The sequence below is a fragment of the Dipodomys merriami genome, unplaced genomic scaffold (assembly GCF_024711535.1).
Source record: "Dipodomys merriami isolate MVZ:Mamm:240054 unplaced genomic scaffold, mDipMer1.0.p SCAF_7, whole genome shotgun sequence".
NCBI classification, from domain to species: Eukaryota; Metazoa; Chordata; class Mammalia; order Rodentia; family Heteromyidae; genus Dipodomys; species Dipodomys merriami.
The window spans coordinates 31,451,689-31,471,295 of record NW_027206290.1 but is presented as its reverse complement, the minus strand read 5'-3'; the positions used below and the strand labels follow the sequence as shown (position 1 = coordinate 31,471,295).

Below are 19,607 nucleotides of genomic sequence, written 5' to 3'. Positions count from 1 at the left end.
ACACACACACACACACAATCACCCCAGCCCCAAACCTCTCTCTGCCCAAGATGCCCCTCTTGAAGCCGTGCTTCCGCCAGCTGGCTGGCGCCAGTTCCCCGGCTCGCGGCCAGGGAGCGACTCTGCTCCCCTGTAGATCGAATAGGGTAGGTGCAGGGAGGTGGGCGCAGTGAATCAGAAGGGCAAAGGGAGGGAGTCTAGGCTGTGCTGAAGGACATGGGGGTTGAAGTGGGGGAGGGCCTAGGTTCCCGAGTCCTTCCTCCCTCTATGGGAAACCCACGCTGCCCTAATGCAGAACAGAGGGCTCAAGTGCCGTTGTCTGGGTTTGGGAGGATCTGGCTGCGCTGACCAAGATCACCTGTCAGGATGACAGAAGGCTCTCGGGTTCAGAGTCAGCGCCGGAACTAGGGTGGCCCCGAGGCTGCTGGTGTTTGCTCGGGTCTGCTGATCCTCCTGAGAAGTGCGATCGATACCCTGCACTGTCTCTTCCCAAACCCTGGCTAGACCCTGACTCCATCCATCATTTTGGCTTCCTTTTCTAATGAGTATTTTTCGCCGCTGGAAGAGCTGGTACTAAAGACTTGCTATAGGAAGATTTCTCATCAGATCTGTCATTTTCCTTGCTAAGGCCCAGAATGTACAACCTTAATCACACACCTCTTTTTTTTTTTATTCAGCTGATAACATTTCTTCCTACCCCCCCCAAAAAAGACTAAAGTCTGTCTCTGCCTCTTCATCATTTGATCAGACAAGAAATAGTAATCCTTTTTATTTCCCCTCCTCAACTCCTCACAGTCTTACCCCATATCGCATCTAGTTAGCTGAAAGGAAACCAAATTTGAGAGCAAAAGTCAAATTCTATGACATTAAGATCTCAGACTTCTTCTTTTCATTCAGGGAAATTTTAAATACTTTGAAGATAATATCTGAGAGAAGAGATTCTTAACTTAAGACCCATAAATGAGGTCCAGGAACCTGGTGACATTGACTGTGAAACTATGCCCAAGTGCATTTTTCTAAAGAAGATAAATGCAGAATGTGACTGCCTGTCTGAAGGTTTGTTCAGCAAGAACCTTATAGTAAGCCTGTATGTGTGTGTGTGTGTGTGTGCGCGCGTGCAGGGGGTTCACACCTCTAATCCTAGCTACTCAGGAGATTGACATCTGAGGATCGGAAGTTCAAAGACAACCTGGACAGGAAAGCCCATTAATTATCTCCAATTAACCATCAGAAAGCCAGAAATGGAGCTGTAGCTCAAGTGGTAGAGTAATAGCCAGGAGTGAAAAAGCTAAGGGATAGCTTCCAGGCCCTGAGTTCAAATCCCTATACCAGCGTGCACACACACACACACACACACACACACACACACACACACACACACAATCTGTATATGCTAGAGAATGAAGCATATGGCCCTCAGATTCCTGATAGGAAGCTTGTTTGGGTCACAGATGGTAGGAAAGCAAATGGAAACTGCATTGTGGGAGTCACTATTTCTCCCCCTTTGAGTTTGCTCCAAATTTGCTAATGAGTTTCAGTTACTTTGGACAAATGGAGTGCCACAAAAAGAGACAATGTCACCAGACTGGGGCCTGCCAGGAACAACTACTCAGCCAGCAGACTCTATTGCTTAGGCTGCAGAGTAGAGAGGAGTGGAATGAGGTCTTAGTAGAAATGCTGATTTTTATCCAAGGTCTTAAAGCAAGGAAGAGGAAGAAAAAAAAATCCCCAGGAGGGCTCCAGTCTTGGCTCCTTCATGGCAAATGCTTGAAGCACTGTTTATTCAAATGTATAATGAAGCACCAGAAAACAACATGCAACATTCTCCCCCCACCCCGATCTGCAATCCCAGAAGTAGGAGACCCATGACCTGATGTTGGTGGGCTCATATCTAGGAAAGATCCTAGGTGGGCAGGGTCAGAATCTACCAGGGCAAAGGGCAAGTGCCCTGTCTATTGGCCTCCTACAGCAGCTGGAGAAACCAGATACCTCCTACATTGGGTTCAACTAGGCAAAGCAGTGATGTCAACCCTGTTTGGAAGGAGACTCCAGTTCTGTAAGGACAGCCTTTCCCTTGGCACTTGGCCTAGCTCAGCCCTCTGGAGGCAGTGAGGTGAAATGGCCTTTCTTAGGATGGCCATGGTGAGACTGACCATAACCCAAATCAAGGATCTACAATCTGAAAACCAGCCAGCCTCTTGAGCACAAGAAAGAGCCTTCCTGCCTAGGGAAAAGCTCTGAGCTAGGACTTCTTGGCAGCAATGAATAACACCCCCCCTTTCCTAGTGGAAAGGCCAGTTTCTAAGTTCAGTCCCCAAATGAGACTGCTTTATCTATTACATATCTGTTAAATTATAAATACAAACACAGAATCCAAACAAAGTTCCAGTAGAAGCTGCTCACAGTCCCCCCACAAAGGCCAGCTTGAAGAAAAATGAAGGTCACCCCTTTGTTCTTTGTGTCTCTGGAGCTGTAGGCAAAATTGTCTACCTTCCCCCCTTTTCCTTGAGTAACCATGGGACAACTCAGGACAGAGAGTTTCAGGCTTAGGAAGATTTTCACCTTCCTCTCATTTTGTCCCTCCTCAAATCCCTTCCCAAAAATCTAAAAAAGAAAAATAAAACCAACAATGAAAAGAATAACCTAATTCGTTTACTGAAGGACCCCCCAGAACACCTCACACTTCCCCTATCATGTGGGGGAAATTCTGACCCAAAAAAGAAATGAGTGGCCCTCAATCAGAGGTCATAAGCCTTAAGTGCCCAAGTAATGCACATGTTACTATGAATGGCACCGGGAGGAGGTGGAAGGGATTGACTAAGTCCTGAGGAGAAACTGGTACAGGACACATTCACCTTTGGGATGCTAAATGGATTAGAGAAAAATGGATAGATTTCTTCCCTCTTCATGCTTCCCTGAGCAGCCCTATGGCAGGGAAGAGGCCAGGTAGGAGGCAGGTGGCCCTTACCCAGTTGGCACTCTCAGGCCCTGGGGCCCAGAGAGGAACTGAAGGAGGTGTCAGACAAAGACAAATATGGAACTGGGTCCCGAAGTGAAGAAGCACCAATAGCATCGGCCTGCCCTGGACTGGGGAGGATATGGAGCCTGGCAAAAATAGGAAGCAAGGAGAGGATGGGAAGGCCAGGGAGAGGGCATTGTGAAGGTGAGAAGGGAAAGGACAAAAGAAGGACTAAAGAAGGTACTGGGGGGGGTGGAGGGAAGGAGAGAGTAAGGGAGAAATGGGCCCATCCATCCATGTCCCAGGGCTCTGGGACAAATCAGCCTCATGATGGTCTTTTGGACCCTGTCAAAGCCCTTCACTGGCCCCACGGGAATGAAAAGAAGGCCTGGGCAGTCTTCAAAGCCTCAGACCCCAGAGGCTGGGGTAAGGAGATGAGCTGAGAGGTAAGGTGAGGAGATCTTGAGATGCTATTCTAGGCCTCTCATCTTGTATCTTAAGTGTGAGATGAGACCAAACTCAAAAAGGGCATGGAAGAAGGTAAGAAGTTTCTAGATTTTAGAGTGCCTGGTGGATGGAAGGATGAAGGGAGATAGACAAAGGATTCTGCCAGTAACTTCCCTTGGTTTCTTCCTTGAAGTTGCAACTCAGTTGCAGTTTAACTGCTCCCACATATGGACCCTCCTTAGGCCCTTTTCTAGGCTGACAGACCTCCTAGTTCCCAAGTGACAAGTGCTGTAGAAAAGCAAGGGGCCAGAGAAGAGAATGGGAAACACACTATGCTCTGGGCAGGCTAGAGATCAGACACAGAGACTAGATGACAGCCATTAAGGGCTGTCACCAAGTCACGGTTGGGCCCTCCATGCAGGGATAGGAGCAAGACTGCCAGCTTGCTCCTTAACCCCTACAACATTGAGGCTGAACAGTTGACAGAAAGGTGGTTTTACCGGGGACCAGTCTCAGAGCTCTGATGTCTTGCCCCTAGTCCTGGCTTGCAACCTAGGCTGGTTCCCAGAGGCTAGAAAGATACAGGTAAGACTCCAATAACATGTCTGGTTTTGGCTTTAGACAAGAAGCACTGAACTCTTGTCTTCAGGGGTTCTAGCAGGAAGAAGACAGGAAGCCAGTGGTAGGGGCGCCCCAGGTTTCTGACAGCAGATGGCTGTCCATTCGTCATCTCAAAGATCAAAGCCCAGAATGATGGGGAAAGGGAGTTGGAAGAGAAGAGGGAGGTCCTGGAAGCCGCAGGTGTTGAAGAGGTGCTGTCCATTCCGGGAATAGCCAGGTGGGGGCTGATTACTGCTTCTCCACTGCTCCCTGCTCAGCTGTGCTCTCCTGGCTGGTGCCCTGGCCCTGGTCCTGGCCCTGTCCATGCCATGGGGTCTCCTTGAACACAAACCAACAGTTCCCAGCCCACAGGAAGAAGTTGATAAAGCCGAAGAGCTGTAAAGGACATCAGAGGAGTTTGTTAGAATAGTTAAAAGAAGGACCATATGAGAATAGGTAGTGGGGAAAGGCACAGAAAGAAAGACAATGAAGGGGGGGTCATGACAGAGAGTCAGAGACAGAGACAGAGAGACAGATAGAGACAGAGAGACAGAGAACTGGATATAGAAGCAGAGTTCAAGGCTACCACTCATTAAGGGATTCCTTGGCAAGAATGTCTGTGTCCACAGCATGTACCCAAGATGGAGCTTGTCACTAGCTAACTCTGGTTCCTAGAGTAATTATTATGCAAACCAGAGTGTGGAGCTAAGAGTCTTAGGGCACAGCACATGTATAACTTGCTAGGATCACCTTCTGTGGGGTGGGTGTGGCTGGAGCTGTCCAAGGTACTCCTCCAATACCAGGGACTCAGTCAGGTCTTTGTTGGTTGGTTTTTCTTCTTGTTGTTGTCACTTTTGAGTCAAGGTCTCATTATAAAGCCCAGGCTAGCCTAAAACTTGCTATCCCCCTGCTCCAGCCTCCTGATAGCTAAGATTACAAGTGTGCGCCTAGTTCCATTCAAATATTTATTTAAAATGTTTTAAGCCCAGCACTGGTGACTCATGCCTGTAATCCTAGCTACTCAGGAGCCTGAGATGTGAAGATCAAGGTTCAAAGCTAGCCTGGGCAGATAAATCTGAGAAACTCTTATCTATGATTAGCCAGCCAGCCCCAAAAGGACAGAAAGAAAGGAAAGGAAGAAAGGAAGAAAGGAAGAAAGGAAGAAAGAAAGAAAGAAAGAAAAGAAAAGAAGAAAAAAGAAAAAGGGAAAGGGAAAGGAAAACAAAAAAATCTCTAACAACAATTAAACAAAATCAGAAATAGAAGTGTGTCTGAAGTGGTGAGCTGGCTCAAGAGTGTCAGCATTAGCCAAGAGCTGGTGGCTTATGACTGTAATCCTAGCTATTCAGGAGGCTGAGATCTGAGGATCACAGTTCAAAGCCAGCCACAGCAGGAAAATCTATGATACTTTTTCTCCAATTAACCACCAGAAAATCAGAAGTAGCACTGTGGCTCAAAGTGGTCCAGCCCTCGGCTTGAGCAAAAGAACTCAGAGACAGTGCTCAGGCCTTGAGTTCAAGCCCCATGACTGAGGAAAAAAAGTCAGCTCTGAACAAAACAGCTAAGGGTAAGTGTGAGCTGTGAGTTCAAGGCCTAATACTTGCACAAAAATTAATTAATTAAAAATCAAACAGGTTTTAAACCATTAGGTTTTAACTACTTAGGTTTTAAAATCTGAGTAGTTAGATGGAAGAGTGCTGATGTTGCCGTGAATGTTGAAATGCATTTAAAAATGGATTGGTTAACCAGGCACAGTAGTGCACATCTATAATTTCAGCACTTGGGAGACTGTGACAGGAGGACTGTGAGTTCTAGGTTAGCCTTGGCTATGTATTGAGATCCTGTCTGAAAAGAAAAATGAAGAAGAAAATGAAAAATGAAAAATAATAGATGAGGAGAGGTAGGTAAATGAATAGATATATAATAAGGCACATGCAATGAAATGTTAAAATTCTTCCTACTTTGCAGTTTATGTGAAAAAAAATCATGAAGAATATGGAAGGAGTCAAGCACTGGTGGCTCATGCCTGTAATCTTAGCTACTCAGGAAACTGAGATCTGAGGATTCTGGTCCAAAGCCAGGCAGGACAGAAAGTCTATGAAATTTTTATCTCCAATTAATCAGCAAAAAAAAAAAATGCAGAAAGTGGAGCTGTGGCTCAAGTGGCAGAGTTCTAGCCTTCAGCAAAAAAAAGCTAAGGGATGGCATCCAGACCTTTAGTTCAAACCCTAGTACTGGAACAACAGTAACAACAAAATGTGGTAAGAAACCTATGATCAGGATTCTAGTAAGTTCCAGAAGACTCCTTGATGTACCAGCCTTTGATTTTAGTTGTATCTACCTTTGGGTGATCCAAGACATTTTCAGAGTGCATCTGAGATGGCTGAGATGACAGGGCAGACTTAAGAAGCTCAAAGCCTCAGGTACTCGCCAGGTGATATGTCCATATTTCAACGTCCTAACAATGGGGATGGCTGGACACATGCCTACCAGTGGGACCAACCTCTGTCCCAAAGCCTCTTTCCAGTGTGGGAGGCTAAGTGACAAGGAGTCCCTCCTCATTTACTCTGGGTTTGACTCCCAGCTCAGCCCAGCCATAGCCCCAAACTTCTCTTCCACATGGTCACTTGTGCCCTGACACAAGGTCAACAGGAAGAAAAGGTAGGAGTCAGCTGCCAGGCCAAGGTTTCAGAGTGGGGGGGGCGGGTAGGACATGGGACTTGCTCCCTCATCTCAACATGTCTTCTCAGGCCAGCTGTAGGTAACAGGGAGTGCTAGCTCTAGTTCGGGGACACCCTCTCTGTTCCTCCTGGGATTAGGTATCTAGGAATGGTCTGGATATCTGAGAGAGTATGTTTCCCCCCAGACCTCTCCAGTGATCACAAATCTCACCACAGAGATGTTGGCCAGGCCCATGGAGGGTGTGGCTCCGGCACTGCACACTGCTTCCTCTCCATGACACACAGACATGGCTGCAGTTAGGCTGGATGGCCGTGTGGCCCCTTTGACATCAGTCAGGCCTTTGCCCCAGGCAGCTGCAGCTACTAGCCAGAAGAAGGTGAAGGAGACAGTCACACAGAAGTCCTGGGAGGAGCAGAGGGACAGGAAATACATTCAGAAGGGCCCCACAATTCCAATTCATTTCCCTCTTGCTCTGATACATTAGAATCCTGGAGTCCCGAGATAGCTGCTTTTTCCCATCCTATCTGACCCCTAAAGCCTCAGAGTGCCTGGATGCTTTTGACCACTGTTCACTGCCACCAAGGAAATGCTACCTCTTATCTCTCCTCATCCAACTAAGGTCAGGCATCAAGACCTAGGAGACCTAGGAGACCAGTGGCTCATGCCTGTAATCTCAGGAGGCTGAGATCTGAGGATTGAAGTTCAAAGCCAGTCTATGCAAAAAGTCTGTGAGAGGCCGGGCGCTGGTGGCTCACGCCTGTAATCCTAGCTACTCAGGAGGCTGAGATCTGAGGATCGAGGTTCAAAGCCAGCCCGGGCAGGAAAGACTATGAGACTCCTATCTCCAATAAACCACCAGAAAACCGGAAGTGGCGCTGTAGCTCAAGTGGTAGAGCGCTCGCCTTGAGCTGAAGAGCTGAGGGACAGCGCCCAGGCCCAGAGTTCAAGCCCCACGGCTGACCAAAAAAAAAAAAAAAAAAGTCTGTGAGACTCTTATCTCCATTTAACTACCAAAAAGCCAGAAGTGGAGTTGTGTGGCTCAAGTAGTAGAGTAGCCTTGAGCACAAAAGCTCAATTCAAGCCCCAGAACCCCCCCCCCCCACACACAAAACAAACAAAAACCCTAGGAGACCTAAACACCAGCTTCCTCTCTGTGGTTGTTCAACTATCAGTAGAGGTAAAAGCCAACTCAAGATAGTCAAGTTCTTAAAGCAAAGCTTCCACCTTGCATGCCTGGGAAAGGTAAATGAAATAATACTAATAATGGCTAACTGTCATTGGGGCTGACAATATACCAGGTTCTCTGAATATATATTCATTTTATCTACCACTGCACACAGTGAGGCAGATATTAGTCCATCCCCATTTTATAGCTAAGGAAACTGAGAGGTTGAGTAAAGAGGATGAGGAACTTTGTCTGATTGAGAAGCTTGTCTGCTTCTGCTATTTGTGGCTCCTGGGGGAGTTGTGGGAGGTTGGGGGTGGCAGCAATTCCACATACAGGTGTTAGGGACTCACGAAAGCCACTATGTTCGTTCTCCCCACCAGCTCTGACCTCAGCCTCCTAACAAATGTACCCTTTATTCCTTGGACCTACTCCTCTGGTCTGTGTTTACTTACCACCAGTGGGAAGCGCTTGTTCTCTGTATAGAGCTTGTGAAATCGCAGGTAGAGGACCAGAGCAGCCATCGTATAGAAGAAAGAAAAGATGCCAAGAGTCACAAAGAACTCGGCAGGGGCAGAGAAGTCCCCCATGAGGTGCATGGTCTTGGATGTGGAGTCATCATCGCAGAGAGGCATCTCATACTGGACCCGATGCAACCTGCAGGTGGCAAAGGAAGCCATCCTGAGCAAGGGCAAGCCTCTCTCTCCCCACCCCGGGGGTGGTCCCGTGCTAGTGGTCCTTGACATAAAGCCAAGAAAGGGATTGTGTAAGGAGAGAAGCAGCACTTCTGCAGAGAACCTGGCAGTCAAGAGGAGAACTTCCCCCAAAATTCCATTCCTACCTCTCTCTCAGCCACCACCCCACAGCCACCATTCACCTGCCTAGGCATGGTCCTCATGGAAGTCGAATCTCCAGAGCCCTTATTTCTGGTAGCCAGACCACTAAACAAATCAACTGATTCTGCCCCTGGCAAAGTACAGGTCCCAGTTAAGCAGTAGCCAAATTAAGGTTTGATTCATCCATTCTCAAGACTTGGGCTTTATGTAGGCCTTTCAATGAAGAGAAAAGCATAGCCTGTTTTATATATGTATATATGTGTATGTTTGTTGTGCATATATGTATATACACACATATGTATATATGTGTATGTATGTGTATATACATATATATACACACACACACAAGAGGCATCTAATTTTATTTGGGAGTTGCTACTAGATATTTCTGAAGAAGTTGATACTAAACATTTCTGAAAAGATAAACTATGTCTCTCTCCCCTCCCTTTCCCTTTCTTCTCCCTCCTTCTCCCCCCCCCCCCCCCCCGCCTCTTCCCAGCAGTACTGGGGCTTCAACTCAGGGCCTCAAGCTGTCCCTTAGCTTTTTCACTCAAGGCTGGCGCTCTACCACTTGATCCATACTTCCATTTCTGGCTTTCTGCTGGTTAAGTGGAGATAAAAAAAATCTGCTGGGGTTGGGAAGGTGGCTCAGTGGTAGAGTGCTTGCCTTGCATGCATGAGGCCCTGGGTTTGATTCCTCAGCACCACATAGGCAAAAAGAAAAAAAAAATCAGAAGTGGTGCTGTGGCTCAAGTGGTAGAGCGCTAGCCTTGAGCTGAATAGTTGAGGGACAGTGCCCAGGCCCAGAGTTCAGGCCCTACGACTGGACCCAAAAACAAAATAAAAAAAAAAAAACTTTTATATTTGTCTGCCTGGGCTGACTTTGAGCCTTGATCCTCAGATCTCAGCCTCCTGAATAGCTAGGATTATAGGCATGAGGTACCAGCACCTAGCTTCTAGCTTCTCCATTCTCTTCTGAATACTCCCCCCGCCCCCCCATGCCAAGCTCTCAAATGCCTTTCTTCTATTTCCCGGTCCAGGTATATCTCTTTGTATTCTGGTGGCACCAGGTGGACATTTTACATCAAGTTTGTTAAGAATATAAGAACTGCAAGCTTCCTTACTTCAAAGCAGAGGGGAGACTGTTGAGGGTCAGAGAGACTTCCCAACATGCCCAGACTTCTATCAGCCTCCATCCCAATGCCTGGATTCTGTTTGTCTGAACTGTTATGACCTTGATAGGTTGACCTTAGGGTAAAACATCATAACAGTGATCTTTCTGTGTTTTCCCTTATATTTTTCTCTGATTATTATGTCTAAAGGGCAGAAAGAACCCAAGTTTGATTATCCTATTTGAATCTTTAGATTTCAGGAAGTAGAAGAGACCAAGCAGGTCCTGCTAATCTAGTGAGAGATGCGGTGCCAGGAATGAACCAATCCCTGCTCACCTGAAGGGATAGCCGAACAAAACAATGATGGAGCTCACATCCTTGGCTTCGTTGTTGCAGCGAACTGTTGCTCCTGTCTCCCCGCTGTAGGAGCCGCAGGACCCGAAGGCGAAAATAGCAAAGAGCTGAGAGAAAGTGAAGCCCCTTTGAGAGTTGGAAGACCTCACCTGGCCAAGGTAAAGAACCAGTCCCTGACTCCAGCAGGTACTGAGGAGTGAATGAAGCAAGGAGTGAAGATTCCCTTTAATCATGCCCCTCCTGGGCAGGGAGCCATGGTTGCCATTCATCTCTCAGCTCAGGGGGTTGTGTTTACTGTTCAAGATGTTGGAACAAATAACCAAATGAAGAGGAAAAGGAGGAGAGAACATATAGATGATTTTCCCATTGGCATGATATTGAGTACCATTGGTAGTCTAACAAATACAAAACCTCTGTAATTTGGGCTTTGGAAAGGGTCTTTCTCAAAGCTAGACTTAATTTTTCCTCTCTAAGAGAAAAGCACCATCAGAATAAGATTTCCCTTCACAAACCCAGATCAGGAATGCCCACAATGCCTTTTATCTCTCTTTTGAACTAGTCCTAGAACCGTGTGTGTGTGTGTGTGTGTGTGTGTGTGTGTGTGTGTGTGTGTGTGTGTGTGTGTGTGTGTGTGTGTGTACTGGGGCTTGAACTCAGAGCCTAAGTTCTGTTCCTTGTTTTTTTCACTCAAGGCTGGGGCTCCAACACTTGAGCAATAGCTCTACTTCCAGATTTTTGCTGGTTAATTGGAGATAAGCGTCTTATGGACTTTACTGCTCAGGCTGCCTTTGAATCTCAATCCTTAGATCTCATCCTCTTGCGTAGCTATGACTACAGGTGGGAGCCACCAGCACTTGGGCCAGTCTTGGAATCTTGTCCTCACCCTGTTCCTGACTTTGAATGGTTTCCTGCCTCATTAGAGATACAGTATGGTTAGAGGGAATCTTCCTCCGAGCTTTCCCATGGTATGGTCAGCCTATCTTCCCTGAAAGCACATTTTCTTCCAGCAACAGTGTTGGCTGGGCCAGTGCTGACAGTCCTGGCTCAAGCCCAGGAAAATGTACCCTCCACTTGCTTTATCAGCCTCTACTATTTCCCCACTGATATTCCTCTTTGTAATCTACTTGTGCTGCCATTTCTCATTGTGAGGAAGTTAGGAGGTGTTTCAGACCACTTGAATCGCTTTCTTCTGATCGCGTTTGACTGCAGCTTCAGCCTTAAGTTTCATCTCTCCTGCGATTCTCAGATATCTTCATGGGCAATGTACTTTGGTAGAGAAGGAGGAGAAAAAATGGAATCTTATTCTTTTACATGTGTGTGCTCAGTCCCAGTTTCTTGTGTACTTCCATTTGGCCTGTATCAAGTATAGAGCTTATTCTGTTTTCTGTAAGCTTGTTTGTTTTCTGTATGTTTATTTGTGACTCACTAGAAGACAACTAATCTATACTGAAATCCTGTATTCAGAAGCTAGAATGGAGTTGTGCATTATTTTGATAATGCTTGTTCGTGTTTTGAAGTGAAGAGATCTGAATGAAGAGTCTAGAAATCTGGCTTCTAGTCCTGGCCCTATCACCAGTTAGTCAAAAGACAGTACTCTCTGAGTCTTCGCTTCCATGTATGTAAAATGAGGGGCATGGAGATCATCTAGTGGCTTTTTCCAGCTCTGGAATTCTCTCACCCTCTGAAGTTAACACTATCAGCCTGCTCTTGGCTGGACTTGTCAACAGCTGTGCTCTGCCCCTGGGTGGTATCCGGTGCCAATGCTCTGCCTTGTGTGGCCTGGCCTGGCTCTCTGGTAGAGTCATTGACTTCTCTCTAAAGGTCATAATGTACACCTCTGTTTTCAGGAAGTTTGTTCCAGACAAACGAGAATTGTCTCCCTTAGTAAAGTCACCAATGGAAGAATGCCTTAATAGACAGCCTCCATCACTGAATTAAACCATGTGGGCTGCAGTAGAGTCCTTTATTCTCACCTTCCTGACAGAGCCTGAGAAAAGTACTGGAAGCCTCTACATCCTTACCCTTCCTATACTCAAAGCTGACTTCTAGGCACAACAATGGAACTGGTTTTTCTTTAGAGAAATTTTCTTATCCTTCGTTGTCTCTGTGGGCCTCTGATTTCCCCTAGGGGTTTCTTTTTCCTCTGTTTCTGATGCTCAGAACTGGACACAACGGCGGGGGGAGGGCATCACATTGCAGAAAGGTTGGAACAGTGGGATGATGTATTTTTACTCATTGGCAGTTAGTGAGTGGCTCCTTACAATTTCCTAGGAGGATATGTAGGAATTCCTCATTTAGAGCAGTGAATGGTTAGTTATGAAGCTGTCTCTTCGCCAGCCTTCACTTACAGACATTGTTGAACATTTTCATAAACATGACTTTCCCTCCTTCCTTCCTTCTTCCCTTCCTTCTTCCTTCCTTTCCTTCCTTCCTTGCTTCAAACATTAGTCCTCAGATCTCAGTCTTAGAAGCTAGGATTACAGGTATGAGCCACTGATGCTCAGCTGAGATGACATTTCTTGTACTGTATATCAGACACTGTTTTAGGCACTACTTCTTAGCAGTGAAGAAATCTGTCCTCGTGGAGCTCATGCTCTTGGGCTTTACTGTTGAAAACAGTAGCCAATTGTGACTATTTAAATTAATGAAAGTAAAGTGAAACTTAAAATTCAGCTACTTGGCCATACTAGCCACATCTCAAGTATTCAATAGGAGGTACCAGGTCTCATTCATCTTCATATCTCTAGCCACCCAGGTACAAGATATATGCCCAATAAATAAGTGTTAAATGGCTAGGATGTACTCTATTCATCAGCACAGATGATAGGACTTTTCCATCATGAATGAGATTTCTGCTTTTTCTAAATGCTGACTTTGAGGTTCTAAGAATTCTGAACGTTGTTCTTTGATTTTTCAGTGGCAAAATAAATCCATCGTAACTTTATTGTTAACTCTAGGCTATTCTGATTCTTTGGAAGGTAGGAATCTCTAATCCATGATGAATTTTTTCTACTTACAAAATCTATGTTTGTCTATTTTTCTTATTATGCTGGAGATTGAACCTGAGCTCTTAAGCATGCTAAGGAAATGCTCTCCCATTGAACAATGTCCCTACCCTCAAACACCCATTTAAATCCAATCACCAGTCAGATGGTACCAGATAACAGAAAGTTTGATACATAAGTTGATAATGAGAAAGACAGAAAAAACTCACAGATTCACTGAACAGCAAAACTAAAGGATCTCAGAGATTATCAGGCCCAATGGTCTCATTTCAAAGAGGTGGAAACAGAAGTCCTAAAAGATTGACTTTCTCAAAGTCACATTTAGCTAATGTAAAGCCAGTCTTCAAATTCCCACCTCCTGGTTCTCTGTCCAGAGAGCTTTCTGCTTCATTCATTCATTCAACACTGATTGAGCATGCCCCTTGTACAGTACCCAGATGTAGAGATAGGGAGATGAGTGAGACCTGGTTCCTGTTGTCAAGGATCATATCAAAAATGAAGTGTCATCAGTGGCTCAAACCTGTAATCCTAGCTACTCAGGAAACTAAGATCTGGAGGGTTGTAGTTTGAGGCTATCCTAGACAGAATTTTTTGCTAGACTATATCATCCAAAAGCAGAGCTGGAGGTGTGGTTCAAGTGGTAGTTTGTTAGCCTAGCAAATACAAGTCCTTGAGTTCAAAGCTCAGTAACTGTGGGAAAAAAAAGAAGTTTTATGATAAAAATAACAAGCAAAAGGAACTTAAAAAAACACCTCTTTAATAACCACAAGTTATTAGGACTAAAGGAGAGATCTATATGGTGCTCAGTGAAGACTACAATGAAGGGAGTTGGATCTGTGCCCTGGGCTGCAAGTGCCAAGAGACACACTCAGACTCAGGTCCTCCATAGCTCCCAACCCTTCACTCTTTCTACCCCACATTTCTTTCCTTCTCTAGTATGAATAGGCAGAGGAGAAAACCACCCCTATCACTATGGCCAAGGCTCTGAGACAAACACACTGGTCATAAACAACAGTCAATTTTCTTTCCATGCCTTGCTGAAAACAGTGATAATCCCACTCTATTCTCTACCTCCATCTTTCCCCTCCTCTGTACTGCTTTACCAAGGTGTCAGAAAGATGTCAGGTACAGGATGAAGCTCCATTTTGGTGCTGACTTGCTGACTGGTAATAATACTGTCAATCTAGAGAATTCCACCATGGTCAGTTAATGCAGGGCACAGGAAGATAAGTTTGATTCTGAGATCCTCTCCATACCATTTTCTCAGGGTTTATTTTATATTATTGTTTTTGCCCAGTCCTGGGGCTTGAGATCTGGGCCTGGACACTGTCCTTGAGCTTTTGTGCTCAATTCTAGTGCTCTACCACTTGAGCCACAGCTCCACTTCCAAGTTTTTGTGATTAATTGGAGATAGGAGTCTCATGGACTTTTTGGTGCTGGCTCTGGTAACCTTAAGGTCTGGGCACTGTCCCTTAGCTTTTTTTTGATCAAGGCTAGTGCTTTATCACTTGAGCCCACCTTCACTTCTAGCTTTTTGGGAGTTAATTTGAAATAAGAGTCTCACAGATTTTTCTACCCAAGCTGGCTTTGAACCTTAGATCCTCAGATCTCAGCCTCCCGAGTAGCTAGGATTACAGGTGTGAAGCACTGACATTTGATCATCTTACCAATTTTGAAGACTATGATGTTGGCCTTTCAAATTCATCATACTGAAATAACTCCTTTTCATTACATAGAACATGGAGTCATATCAGTTACTTTAGAATCCCAGAGATGAAAGAATCATCAAGAAGGCTCAATTAGGTAAAGGTAATATGATTTACTTATAAAGAAATGGGATTAGTGACTGAGTCACTCAGAGATTATTTGTCCCTTACCATCAAATTGAAAATTTGGACTGGTACTTGAATAATCTCACTAAAGGTCAAATCTAGCTGGATAGTCTGTATAAGGGAGAAAGTTAGGGCAAAGGGGAAGTTTGGAGATAGAAGGAAAAGGAACCAACACAGTAGTCCTGGGAAATGCTCTATGCATTACAGATGTGACCTAGAGTCCATCCTGTAAGTCCATAGGCAGTTCTTAATTCTCAGGTCCAAGTAAGGAACTGAGGTTCATAAACATTTCATCATTTACCCACGATCCTAGGGCTCAAACTCAGAGGAGACTGAATTTAAACCCAAACCCATCTGACCCCAAAGTCTGCTTTCTTAAGTTACAAAAGAAAAAACTTCTCTGCATACATCTGTAGTCCCAATATTTGGGAGGCTAAGGCAGTTGAATTGTGAGTTTAAGTCCCAAGTTCCAGGTTATTCTTGATCTTATCTAAAATGAACAACCAAACAAGCCCCCTAGTTCTCCAATAATTAGTTTATATGCCTGAGATAGATTCCAGAACCAGGATTGAGGTAATACTAGTTGTTTTCTTTTTAAAGAAAAGCCTTACTATATGGCCTTGAACTTGTGTTATAGCTACCTCAGCTTCCCAAATGCTGTGATTGTAGGCCTGGGCCACCAAGACCAGCTTAATTTGTCTTTTAAAAAACTATTATTTTGGGCTGTCAATGTGACTTAGTGGCAGAGTGCTTGTCTAGCATGCATGAAGCCCTGGATTAGATTCCTCAGTACCACATACACAGAAAAAGCTGGAAGTGGCACTGTAGTTCAAGTGGTAGAACACTAGCCTTGAGCACAAAGAAGCTCAGGGATAGTGCCCGGACCCTGAGTTCAAGCCCCAGGACTGGCAAAATAAAAATAATAATAATAATAAATAAAAATTATTATTTTTAGAGCACTAGCGTTTAAACTTAGTGTCTCACACTTGTTAGGTAGGGATGACCACTTGGACCATGCCTCTGGCTCTTTTGCTGTAGTTATTTTTCAGGTAGGGTGTCAAGTTTTCCCCAGGATTAATAGTTATGCAGTGCTTTTCCTATTTTATTGGTAAAGATGAGATCTCACTAACTTTTTGTTCAGGTTGGCTTTGAACAGCAATCTTCTCAAACTCCTCATCCCAAGTAGCTGGGATTACAAGGATGTGTCAGCATGCCTGGCCTTCATTTCTGACTCTTAAAGATACACTAAGCTAAACTCCTCCTGATCAAAAGAATTACATCACTTTCTTCTTGCAAGGATTCCTGTAAGACCTTAGCCTTTTGGTAATAATGACAAACCAAGTTTTCAATGACCATTCCATAACTACAAGATTGTGATTTTTGTTTTTCTTCTTCTAATCAGAAACATCTGATCTCTCCATGAAGACAAACAACAAATTAAGAGAGATTTTCATTGACATTTCTGGTGCTAGGTTCTACAATTTTGTTTTATATTTTGTTATCTTAGGGTCCAGATGCAGTCCCTTGACTTTTTTGTTTAATGCTAGTGTCCTACTACTTGAGCCACAGCTCCATTTCTGACTTTTTGGTGATTAATTGGAGACAAGAGTCTCTTCAATTCTCAGCTTCCTGAGTAGCTAGGATTACAGGCATAAGCCACTGAAGCCTGGCTTCCTTTGTACTCTTGTAGTAGCCCATTTGCAAAAATTAAAAGCAAATGAAACTTATGTCCTCAATTCAGTCTATCTGGGATGGCATTAAAACCAAGTAATGTCTCCTTATGATGCTACCCTGTCAGTGAAGGCTAGTTCAATATCTAAAGCCAGACTTTAGGATTTAGCAGTATGAGAGAAATAGGTCTCTGTTTTGTGAAAGTGTTTGCTGTGAAGCTAAAGATCATAAAAAAATCAAGTAGGTCTTTATTCTTAGGGTCTCTCCTGGTCCTGGGAGGAGATTGGACCATTTCCCTGGGACATGCTCAGTGCAGCTTTTGCAGAAATGTTGTGTGTACTGAGTGGGTGGATAAGAGGATTGATGAAGGAAGCTTTTAGGAATTCCCCAGAAAAGATTGCTTTCTTCCTCTTTGCCAGTCTTCCTCAAGTTTCTGTTTCTTCCTCAAGTTTCTGTTAGATCCATTTGTTGATTTTAAAGATAAAATTAAACCCTTACACTTCTGCCTCATAATTGCTCTCCTACTTCTGAATACCAGTCACTCAGAGCCTTCTTGTCATTTTGATACGGTCTCCTCTGGCACTCATGTGGTGGGAAAGAGCAGGGAAGTGGTAGGAGGTGAAAAGGCTTCGTCAGCAATTGGTGCCACTATTCTTGAGGCAGCAGGGACAGAGGAAAGTCCCCATCCGGCTACAAAGTTTACACTTGAGAGCTAACTAGACTGGTCTATATCCTCAATCAGGATATCACATATTGATAGATAATACCAAATGCACCATTAGTCCTGAATTTCAGGTTTGATGATTCTCATCCAAACCATGATTTAGGATTTGGTGAAACAATGGGTCTTAATTTTGAATTCAATCCTCCTAAGTATTAATTTAATTTATTCCATTGTCACATTCTATGCTAAGAGCACATTAAGTTATTTACCTACTGTTTGGTATGTAGATTGTCTTATTTAAATTTTCTTCTGCGGTAGCATGATAAATGCCACACACACACACACACACACACACACACACACACACACACGTCTTTATGATTGGCTGCACCTGTTCACATTCCTAATTTATACCCAGGAGTCCTTGCTTGGTCTCTGGAAAGAAGAGAGGGCTTACCAGTGTTTTAAAGTATCTGTGAAGCAATGAGATGGTATTTCCACTAGACCAAAATAGGGGAAACTGAGGATCTAGGCAAATGAGTTTTTCAAGGTCACAGAGTAAATTTAATGTAGGGCCATGTTTTATCTAACATGCTAACCTATTTAGGACCTACCAATGGTCAGGTCCACATTTGACTAATGTAGAAGTGAAGTGACTTGCTCAAGGTCACATAGTTGAAAAAAGCAGGTCCAGGTCTGCAACCCAAGGCTCCTACTTTCCAGGTCAGTGTTCTTATTCCACATGGTACATGCTAGCCATAATGATCATATGATCATGAGTGTGTGTGTGTGTGTGTGTGTGTGTGCATGCGTGTGCGTGCACGCCAGTTCTGAGTCTTGAACTCGGGGCCTTTTTAAAAAATTATTATTAATTAAGAGATAAGAGCCAGGCTGGCTTTAACTTCCATCCTCAGATCTCAGCTTCCTGAGTAGCTGGGATTACGGGCCACTGGTGAGTGGCTTCATACTGTGATTTTTGTCGTCTTAATTTTCTTCTTTTTAGTCAATTTTAGGACCAGTAAGCCTCAGTCATTCATTCATTCAGCCACTTCTCATTCAGTTTCAGGAACCTGGATTACTCCAGTGGACCCCCTCTTTACATCCTCCAAGCCTGTCCCTTGACTTAATTCCCAGGATTATCCAGGTCCTTATGAATTTGGAGCAGGGTGGTTTATATAGCCCGCCTCTTCCCTCCTTTGCCCTCTGTGTTTTCCCTTGCGGTGCAGAGTGGACCTTATCCCCCTCATCTTCCTCCCCCCTCCTGCCACCGAGGAGTGGTATGTGCAGGATCAGAGTTCTGGAAAGGTTATACCCGGGTCCTCTCGCCCGAGTGAAATGTGAGCGCTCTGGGCAAAGGCTCCTTGCACATAGAAGGACCGAATCTGGGGCTCCGCATGCCTCACTCCTCACCCTCTGGCCGCTGAGGGTTGGGGAAGCCGTCCAGTCCGCCCTCCCCCACCCACCTGTCGCCGCCCCCCACCCCGCGGCGGTGACCGGGCCGCAGCTCCTCCCCACCCCCACCCGCGCCACATTGCTTGGGGTCAGCGTCACAGTCCAGGCTCCCGAAATAGCCTGGGACTGGGATAGAGACTTACCCACTGGAGAACTTTGATGAAGCCCAGCGGCTCCTCCAGCCGTCGCCAGCGCAGCCCCACGAGCAGGCGGTCCACCTGCGGAGACAGAGCCAGCGGGCAGCCAAGGCCAAAGGCCACCCCCCCGGGGGGGAGAACGCGCGCCCCCCACCCTGCTTCCCACTCCCATCGGAGCGGGAGGGGGGGTCGCAGTCAGAGTCAGGGACAACATCTAGGTGGTCAGAGGGGGCGGGAAGAGAGGGGGAGGGCAGGGGAGGGGGCGAGCACCCCAGGGTGCGTGGGGCGTACCTGCTGGCGCGGCGACTTGTCCGCGGCGCGTCCGGAGCTCTCCGTCGAGGACATGCTGGTACAGCGGGGCCGGGGCGCAGCGCCGGAGCTCGGCTCCCTGGTCCGGGGGCTGCGGGGACCGCGCTGGAGCTGGGGGCTGCGGGCTCGAGGCCGTGGGCGAGCCGCGATCCAGGCTGGCGGGGTGGGTCTCGGTGGCGCCGCTGGTCCGGATCACGCTCGCTCCCAGGGACCGTGGCCACCGCTCTGGCCCGCCGGCTGCAGAAAGCCCTCGGGTCCGATTCAAACTTCTGTCAAACTCACTGGCGATCTTGGCAGCCGGGTCACGTGGCGCGCGTTGGGGAACCCAGGACCCGCCCCCTCCCCCCTCCTTTCTTTCTTTCTTTCTTTTTTTTTTTTTTTT

At 45.8% G+C, this 19,607-nt stretch overlaps 1 protein-coding gene across 1 annotated transcript; it reads right to left on the bottom strand.

The window, feature by feature from the left end:
• Positions 1 to 27: 27 nt before the first annotated feature.
• Sypl2 (synaptophysin like 2) lies at positions 28 to 19,509 on the bottom strand. Its single transcript, XM_070006211.1, has 6 exons — positions 19,208 to 19,509; positions 18,923 to 18,997; positions 10,138 to 10,262; positions 8,309 to 8,510; positions 6,899 to 7,090; positions 28 to 4,402 (listed from the first exon to the last, which is right to left on the bottom strand). The coding sequence occupies exons 1-6, from the start codon at positions 19,259 to 19,261 to the stop codon at positions 4,256 to 4,258; spliced, it is 795 nt and encodes a 264-aa protein (XP_069862312.1). The 5' UTR covers positions 19,262 to 19,509; the 3' UTR covers positions 28 to 4,255.
• Positions 19,510 to 19,607: the final 98 nt, after the last annotated feature.